This window comes from Herpailurus yagouaroundi, unplaced genomic scaffold, assembly GCF_014898765.1.
Source record: "Herpailurus yagouaroundi ecotype Mexico unplaced genomic scaffold, PumYag 180, whole genome shotgun sequence".
NCBI lineage: Eukaryota > Metazoa > Chordata > Mammalia > Carnivora > Felidae > Herpailurus > Herpailurus yagouaroundi.
In genome coordinates this window covers 22,266,715-22,275,485 of record NW_024412411.1, presented here as the reverse complement: position 1 = coordinate 22,275,485, position 8,771 = coordinate 22,266,715, and the positions used below count along the sequence as shown (strand labels likewise).

Below are 8,771 nucleotides of genomic sequence, written 5' to 3'. Positions count from 1 at the left end.
GGTGCCCCCAGTCCTCAGTTCTTAAGAAACTTTACCTAGATGTGTTTTTGAAGCCACAATTTATTGACTCATTTCAGAGCAAGTGAAATTCCTGCTTCAGATAGTTAAGTGCTTTAGGGACCGCCTGATTTTCATTCAGCAATTTTTTCCTAGGTTTTTTTCTTTTTAATGCTTATTTATTTTTGAGAGAGTCAGAGAGAGAGAGAGAGAGAGAGAGCGCGCGCACAAATGGGGGAGGGGCAGAGAGAGAGGGAAACAGAATCGGAAGCAGGCCCCAGGCTCTGAGCTGTCAGCGTAGAGCCCGAATGGGGTTTGAACCAATGAACAGCAAGACCATGACCTGAGCCAGAGTCAGAGGCTCAATGGACTGAGCCACCCAGGCGCCCCTTTTATTTCCTGTTCTTAACGAAGTGACCCTTTTCACTGGGGCTCAGACAGCACCCCCTTCGTGAGGACCCCCAGCCCAGGCCCTGTTCTTGCTTGGTCTCCATTGCTAGCATCAGTCTCCTACTCCAGACTCTGAGCACCTCACGTAGGAGGACCGTCCTCATTGGTGTTAGAACACGAGTGCCCTGCCTGTAAGAGGTTCTGCTCAGTGAAGGAGCACAGTCAGGGGAGGCGTGGGAGGAATGGGGGTAGAGTTTAATGGACCAGCAGGGCTTGCTGGTGTGTGGTGAGAATGAGTAATCGTCAGCAAAATCAACTACCTCAGATGCAGACCTATTAGAAACCTTCTTTGTCAAAGAAAAGGTTGTAGGGAAGGCACCATCTGTGCTGAGAAGCTGCTGGGCTTCAGCCTCCAGAAGGTGCTAAGTGGGCAGGTTAGCCGCCAGTCCACTTCCAGAGAGGACATGAAGGCTGCCCCGGTGCCCCTTCTTGAGTTCAGTTCTGACTCTTATTCTTTAGGGGCTGGCACTGCCCGAGAGGCACAGACTAGATCCCCACAAACAATGGCACTGGCTTTTTTTTTTTTTTTTTTTAATTTATTTTGAGAGATGGCAAGCAAGCAGGGGAGGGGCAGAGAGAGATGGAGAGGGAGAAATCCAAGCAGGCTCTGCATGGTCAGTGCAGGGCCTGACACAGGGCTTGATCCCACGAACCGTGAGATCCGTGAGATCAGGACCTGAGCTGCAATCCAGAGTCTGACGCTTAACCGACTAGGCCACCCAGGCACCCCGGCATTGGCTTTTTCCTCTTTCTTTTTGTAAGTTAAAATCAAGGGGGTCCAACTCCCTCATTCGTCTCAGGGGAGAGGGAAGCAGAGACAGTCTTAAATAAAGGCCAAAGGACCTGCCAAAAGTCACACAGAAAGTGGTAGAACTGGATTAGAGCTCTGCCTTCTGAATTTCCAGAGCAGCGTGTTGTGATTCTGGGGTTCATCAGGACAGGAGACGCCTAAAGCAATAGAGGCAGTGGCTTCAGCCTTGCATCCACAGTAAAGACGATGGTCTGGGTAGTCCTTACCCTGGCTTTGGGTCTTTTGTAGGCTGTACTGCTCCCAAAGCAAAAGACGTTGTGAGTCTTCCCCCGCCCCAGGAGGTGTTGCGAGGATAGGAGAAGGCCAAGCACATGTCAAGCAGCTAATGGTTATTAGTTAAGTAGCAACCAACGTTGAGACTTCAGTGCAGGAGGCAAACGGACTCCCTCTTTGGACATTGACTCCCTGACCGTAGAGCTAGGAGAGAGTGGGTCCCACAGAGAGAAAGGGAAGCTGCTGTTTTATTGGGAGCACCATTCGCTCTGCCAGGGAAGGGGGTGGGCAGGCACTGGAGGAGAGAGGCCTGGAGTCCCACCTCAGAGACCCCGACTCCAGCCAGCCATAAAGGCAGGAGGGGGCAGGTCACATTGACTCTCCCAGCCCCTGAAAGCAGAGCAGAGAGGTGGAGGGGGGGCCTAGCTCCGAGTGTTCACGGCTTGGGCACCAGCGACAGCCTCAGCGTCCCTACCAAACCCCTGGCCTGCTCTGCTCCATTAAAGGAAGGACCCAAGGGAGGAGGCTGCCACGGCTGGCCTGACCCATAGCCGGGGAGGGGGGGGGGGCTGGGGAGGGCATAGGAGTGTGGGAGGGAGAAGGGGCTTTTAGGATAGGAATGACAGGTACAGAGAGAAGGCCAGGAGACTGTAGGAGACTTCCCAGGGTGGGGCAGTGCTGGCAAAGAGGCGGGCCACGGCCACATTGGGGTTGTCCTGGGTGGGCGCAAACCACTTCTGCAGGCACCGCCCACTGTTCCTGCCCTCAGGGCTTGCCTTGAATGAGTTGCTCCAAATCTTCTCGCACAGGTCAGCGGGGGTGGGGAAGTAATAGGGGAAGGGGTGGCAGACGGCCCTCGCAGGGCAGCGGTTCTTCCCTGGGAGGGAGGCGAGGGGGGCGGGGGATTGAGGCACCAAGTTACCTCCCAAGACTCCCACCCTCACATCCCCATCCTTTGCCCTAGGGGAGCATAGGGAGCTCGCGCTTGCTGCCAGGTGGGGGCCCTGTCAAGCGCCACTCACCCCGACTCCAGTCCCAGTCGCCGTGCCAGTTGGACTTGCACGTGTAAGATGTGCGACAGTCTTCCCACCACTGCTCGCAGTCCTCCTGGCAGAGTGGCACATCCAGGATTCGCTCTCCTGGCCCAGCCAAGTCCATCTGGATGCAGGCATAGCAAGAGACAAGAATGCTAATAGCCAGGATCCAGAGATGATCAGTAGCTACAATGGTACTCTGCCGGTTACCATTGGAAGATACGGTACAGACTCCTAGATACTGACTCCTAGGACGTCTGTAAGCATTCCTTTACAAATGAGCACAATGAGGGGCGCCTAGGCGGCTCCGTCGGTTAAGTGTCCAACTCATGATTTTAGCTCAGGTCATGATCTCACAGTTCATGGGAGGGAGCCCTGCATCGGACTCTGCACTGACAGCAGGGAGCCTGCTTGGGCTTCTCTCTGCCCCTCCCCCCACCTCTAAATAAATAAATAAACTTAAAAAAAGAAAACCAATGAGAACAATGAGGCTACGGAGGCTGAATGGTTTGGCCCCAGCTACACAGCTTCCTACATACAGGAGATGGGATTCAAAGGCAGCAAGACCTTGGATTGCGAGTGACTTGTTCTGCGAGTGTTCCGCAAGACAAGGAAACGTTTCTAATAAATTTTAACTTGAGAAACGAGTGATGCCCTGCAATATGAGTAGTACATGACATGGAATGTCACATGACCACAGCTGAGCCAGTGGTTCTTGAAATTCACTTTGATATACAAGTGCTTTGGATGGCAAACATGTTTCCAGAATGAATTATGCTCACAAGCCAAGGTTTTAGTGTCGTCCCTTATCCTAAAGTTCTCATTGGTGCTCCCCTATGCTGCTCTTTGGGGCCCAGAGGTGGCTTTCTCTCCACTTTTTTCCCCAACCCAGCTTCTGACTGTGCTCTGGTCCGTAGGGGGACAGCGTGTCCTGCTCCTGCTAGCATCGTGGACCTCAGGCTCTTAGTAACAGGGCACTGTGTGGATGTGCCTCCTGCCTCCCCAGCCCAGCCTTCTGACCTTCCGGATCCAAGGTCCCAGGTTTGGGGAGCACTCATAGAAGCAGATAGCCTGGATGAAGTGCTTCTCACAGCCTGGCATCATCAACCCACAGTGAATCAAGCTGAAGTTGTAAAGCAGGGACACATCGAGGTGGGCTTCCCAGCTTGTGCTGGCCGTGCAGCAGGCATTGTCTTTCCAGGGGGTGCACTGAAGGTGGAGGAAGAAGCAAAAGGCACGGGGTTGGATAAGAGGCAGGAGACGGAGGAGTGTCCAGGGCAGAGAGGCAAAAACGTCCCCTAGAAGAGGGCCTGGGCAAATGGGAGGACTTCAGGCCAGCAATGCCCATCTAGAAGGAATGGTGATACTATGTCAATATTTGTAGCCAAAGGGCTCCTGCACACCAATCTCCCTGCCACAGGCTGATGCCATTCCCTAGAAACAGGGCTTCTAGGATCTCAGCTCCTAAAGGCAGCAGAGGAACCCCACAAGACCCAGAGGAGTGTGGGGCTGCCCTGGATGGGAGGGCACTAGAGTTGAGAAGAGCTTATAGGTAAAAGTCAGCTCCACGACTCCTCCTGTGTCCCTGTCAGTTGCCTCTAGGGGTCTGGGGAGGAGTCACCTGAGTCATAAGTCTCCCCAGTGCCTATGGGTAGCAAGGCTAAAGAAGGGGGACCTGGGGCGCCTGGGTGGCGCAGTCGGTTAAGCGTCCGACTTCAGCCAGGTCACGATCTCCCGGTCCGTGAGTTCGAGCCCCGCGTCAGGCTCTGGGCTGATGGCTCAGAGCCTGGAGCCTGTTTCCGATTCTGTGTCTCCCTCTCTCTCTGCCCCTCCCCCGTTCATGCTCTGTCTCTCTCTGTCCCAAAAATAAATAAACGTTGAAAAAAAAAATTAAAAAAAAAAAGAGAAAAAAAGAAGGGGGACCTGGTTTGTTTGAATGTATGCTGAACCAGTGATGGTTCAGTATCTTGGATCACTATCTGCCCCTGCCCCTGTCCCCCAAGTGGCCAGGCAGCTCAGGTATGGGGACTTGGAAGCACTCAACAGTTATGATCTCAAAAGGCCAAAGTGTCCCTCCAGTGGTCTTTGCCCAAATCCCAACATAAGGAACCAAATGAGTGAGTGTTGGTGATGGTTCAGAAGCCATCTTGGCATTTGTGTCCCTTCCCTGATCTGCCACAGCAGCTTCACTCCCGTCCCCAGGCAAGGTCTGGCCTTTGTACCTCATCGTAGAGCTGGTCTTCTGGGCCAGGCTCTCGCTTGTGGTGTTTGGTGTTCATGCAGACATTGAGCAGCTCGTCCCCAGCCCAGATGGGCACGACTGTCCACAGCCGTAACACGAGCTGCCACCACCGTCCCATGGCCTACTGCAGAGAGGAGACCCACCTGCTTGTGTGATAGACAGGACGCCCGCTCCATTCTCTCTACTCTCCCAGGGAGTGAGTATGGGTTTCAAGGCTCCCTCCCTCAAGTGATTATGACACTCTGGCTGCCCCGAGGACCTCTATCTGAGGCAGCATCATAAAACGTCAGGGCAGGTGAAACAAACCTGAGAGTTCTGATGCCCACCCCCAACGGATGCACAGACACGTGAGTGAAATCCCAGGAAGAGGCCAGCCCTGAGGTAAGGGAGGGTCTGGTGAAATGGCTCCAGCCTGCTCTGGGGAGCTTTTCTTGGTCCCTCCCCTTCCAAGGCAGACTTTCCAACTCCATGACATACGGGCTGGAATTCAGAGCTTTAATTCTGGGTGAGGAACAGAGCAAATCACCAGATTCTACAGGGGACAGAGGGCATGGTGGGACATGGTAGTGTGACAAGTGCAATCCTTACACCATCGAGAGCCAGCCGTGATGGCAGCCCCTCTGCCTCCACCAGCTCCAACCCATCACCAACCCTCCTGAGCAGGAGCCTGGGCACCCAGAGCCAGGGAGCATGCCCAGGCAGTCAGATGTGACGGCCTTGTGCACCCAAAGTCAGGTCCTCACCACAGGAGTGAGAAGGCTGACTTTTCCCTTGATGTTTGTTGAGCACTGTGTTTCCCACTCTGTTCTGGGCAGTGCTGGTAATGTGAGGGAAAGAAACGGGAGACAAAAAGAAGAAAGGCAGAAGAGCACCGTGTCTCAAGTGCCCAACACTTTGGGAAACAGGGCTCCCTCAGCCTTGACCCACCCAGGACCCCTTGGCTCCCACAGTCCCCCAGGCCTTGCAAGAGGGACCACGGACCCATCAGAGTGAAATTGAAAACCTCTGGCCTCACCTGAGTTTAGAGCATCAAGCAGGCTGGGGATGGAGACCCCGTCCCGCCTTCCAAGCCTACCCTCAAGTCCCAATCTGCGGCTGCCCCCCTCCAGTCTCAGGCATAGCTGCAGCCATCCCGTATCTTTAAAGAATCTGGTGCATCAGGGGAATTAGAGGAAAGATGCTCCTCCTTCCACTGCTTTCTTCATACTTACTTTCATAGCAGGAGCCGCTCCCTCCCACCTCCAGAGACTGGAGGCTGCCATCTTGCTCATTTATCACCCACTCCACTTCCTACCAGCCCAGGTGCAAATACAGAGCTCCAGGTGGCTCCGGTTAAACACATCCATCTCACCGAGGTGAAGGGGTCTTCTGTGGTTGGAGCCTGAGGCTTTCACTTACTCAGAGAAGCAGAGACCAGGTAGTGGGTAGGATCCCGGGCTCTCGTCGGCTACTGACTTCCGCTCTTGGCTCTGCTCCTTGCCAGCTGGATAACCTGGAGGAAATGCCAAACTCTCTAAGTTTTCCTATCTGTATAGAGGGCCGTTTTATAACAGAGATTGCTGGGGGAACGCAGTGAAAGAGAAAATACACCATACGGACTTGGCATCGTGCCTGGCACAGAGTAAGTCTTAGCGGCTTTAATTCTTTTCCTTTCTCCTGTGCAGTGTTTCTCGCCCCGTTCCGCAGCTCTACCTGCCCCTTTGTCAGCTAAGGTACCTGGGATGCACCCTCTGGTGGCCTGAGTAACAGTGACCTCTGTCAGCCCACAGGAGCTAAGGTTCCTGCCAGGGAACAGACACAGCAGCACAGTGACCCAGAGATAAAGTGGGACCTTGGAGACCCAAGAATTTAAAGGTGTGACCAAAGCCCAAACTAACAAAACCAAAAAAGTCCCTCCACAGCCCACAGAACTGTCTCCCCTAGCATGCAGAGACCCTGTCCTGTGAAATATTCTGCAAGTGTCCTCAGCAGTGATGATGCACACAAGAAAGTCCTTCTTAACAAGGAGAGGCTGGGAAACTGGGACAGGACTCTTGGGAGAGTCTCAAAGGTAATGAAAATGCTGGAAAAGGAGCCCCTCTCCTTGCCTGTTTCTTGAACCCAGTCCCCTCTCCAAGGGACAAGCAGCCAAAGTGGCTGACATGTTACCAACACATAGGAAATGAGAACAATAAAAGCGTTTTTATATTTGAGGGAAACAAAGCCCCTAGAAACGACCCCCAAGCTGAATGCCCTCCTTGATTTAACTGTGGGGAGGCTGAGGCTCAGCTGGGGAGTGGGAGAGCTAGGATCTGAACTCAGGTCAATACCCCATATCTGATGCCTAAGGACCAGCTGACGGGGGCAACCTCCAAGACTGAAGGGGTAGGTGCCATCCAGGTCTCAAGCGAAGTCTGTGTTTTAAAGAGTCAAATGCCACCATCAGATTGTGTGTTGGGAGACCTGTGCCAGCTTTATTTGGGAACAGTGATGGTTACCAGCCCAGCCTCCCGAGTCCCTGCCTTAAGCAGTTAGGAGTCCCCCTTTCAGGGTCCGATACCAAATAGTAACTGCATTTCTGAAGCCTGGGTCTCTTTCCACCGGCGTCCACTCAGCAGGGGCAGAGCAGACAGGCCTGTCCTGTTCAAGTCCTGACAAACACTCACGGGCAGTAAGCCTTGAGGAGGAAAGAGCATTGGGGTTTAACATTGAGTTGGCTGTAAACTGTGGACGTGCCAGGGACAAGAATCCAGAAATGAAGCGCAGGAGTAATTACTGAAATGTAAAACAGGTCCTCTGATAAACATTCTTCACGTGGAGGGAAGGAGGACGAGGAGGGGCTCGCTAACAGTCTCTAGGACAAGGCTGTAGGAAATGAGCTAAAATTACAGTCTGTGCGGGTTCCGGGGGAGGGAGGGATTATGGAGGCGGCCTCTCGGAGAACCATCAGGCCAACATCTGCTCCAGCAAAGAGGCAGTTAGCAGCCCTTGAAGAAAACTCATTTTTGCTCTATTGTGATTGAGTCTTCCAGAGAAATCTGTTTTGTAACTGAAAGCTGATAAATTAAAGCTGGCTGTGGATGAAGCCATTGAAAGCTGCTGACCCCAAACAATTTTGCTCTAAAGAAACAAAACAGAACACTTAAATTGATGAGAGCAGAGCAGCTCTCAGAAAGCAGCTCTCAGAGAGGTCTGACGGGAGGGAGAGCTGGGCAGGACGGCCTAGCCCTGAGCAGGCCACCACGCATGCACGGTAGGAGCCCCTCTCTGGGTCCCCCCCCCCACCCTGCTTGTGAGATCGCCCAAGGTGCCCAGCCCCACTGAGTTCTGAGAGCAGACTAAGGCAAGACTTCATGTCAGGAATCTCCTGGTGAGAATCTGAAGTCAGAGGCCAGCTGAAGGGGACATTGGTGATTCAGAGTTCTTAATGGGCCTCATGAGTTCTTCTTTTCACCCCAAAATCTACTGGCCATCTTTGACTCGACCCTTAATTGGTGTGTGGCTAAGGCAGGTTTGTTTATCTCTAGTCCTCCTTCCCTCCACATCCTTTCCATCACCAAACTGTTGATTTAGCTTCCAGAGTATCTTAAAAAATTTTTTTCTTTAATTAAAACTGAGAAAGAGGGGCGCCTGGGTGGCGCAGTCGGTTAAGCGTCCGACTTCAGCCAGGTCACGATCTCGCGGTCCGTGAGTTCGAGCCCCGCGTCGGGCTCTGGGCTGATGGCTCGGAGCCTGGAGCCTGTTTCCGATTCTGTGTCTCCCTCTCTCTCTGCCCCTCCCCCGTTCATGCTCTGTCTCTCTCTGTCCCAAAAATAAATTAAAAACGTTGAAAAAAAAATTTTAAAACTGAGAAAGAGGGAGAGAGAGAGAGAAAGGGTGAGCAGGGGAAGGGCAGAGAGACAAGGAAGAAGAGAGAATGCTAAGCAGGCTCTGTGATATCAGTGCAGAGCATGGGCTCCATCCCACGAACCGTGAGATCATGATCTGAGTCAAAATCAAGAGTTGAACACTTAACCGACTGAGCCACCCAAGCGCCCCCCTCCCG

At 53.1% G+C, this 8,771-nt stretch overlaps 1 protein-coding gene and 1 long non-coding RNA gene across 3 annotated transcripts in view; one reads left to right on the top strand and one right to left on the bottom strand.

The window, feature by feature from the left end:
• Window positions 1-2,048: 2,048 nt before the first annotated feature.
• Window positions 2,049-4,948, bottom strand: IZUMO1R (IZUMO1 receptor, JUNO). Its single transcript, XM_040489769.1, has 4 exons — window positions 4,728-4,948; window positions 3,507-3,714; window positions 2,494-2,631; window positions 2,049-2,348 (listed from the first exon to the last, which is right to left on the bottom strand). The coding sequence occupies exons 1-4, from the start codon at window positions 4,863-4,865 to the stop codon at window positions 2,080-2,082; spliced, it is 753 nt and encodes a 250-aa protein (XP_040345703.1). The 5' UTR covers window positions 4,866-4,948; the 3' UTR covers window positions 2,049-2,079.
• A 2,714-nt stretch (window positions 4,949-7,662) lies between these two features.
• The window catches only part of LOC121039429 (uncharacterized), a 62,624-nt gene continuing 61,515 nt past the window's right edge, over window positions 7,663-8,771 (top strand). For both annotated transcript variants that reach the window (XR_005794792.1, XR_005794791.1), the window contains exon 1: window positions 7,663-7,979. This is a non-coding gene — a long non-coding RNA (uncharacterized LOC121039429). The remainder of the gene's footprint in view (window positions 7,980-8,771) is intronic.

Coding starts and splice junctions, on each gene's coding strand:
- IZUMO1R (XM_040489769.1), bottom strand. CDS start 4,865: ATGGGACGGTGGTGGCAGCTCGTGTTACGGCTGTGGACAGTCGTGCCC. Junction 2,632..3,506: donor GGTCAGAAGGCTGGGCTGGG/GAGGCAGGAGGC, acceptor ATGCCTGCATCC/AGATGGACTTGGCTGGGCCA. Junction 2,349..2,493: donor CGACTGGGACTGGAGTCGGG/GTGAGTGGCGCT, acceptor CCTCCCTCCCAG/GGAAGAACCGCTGCCCTGCG.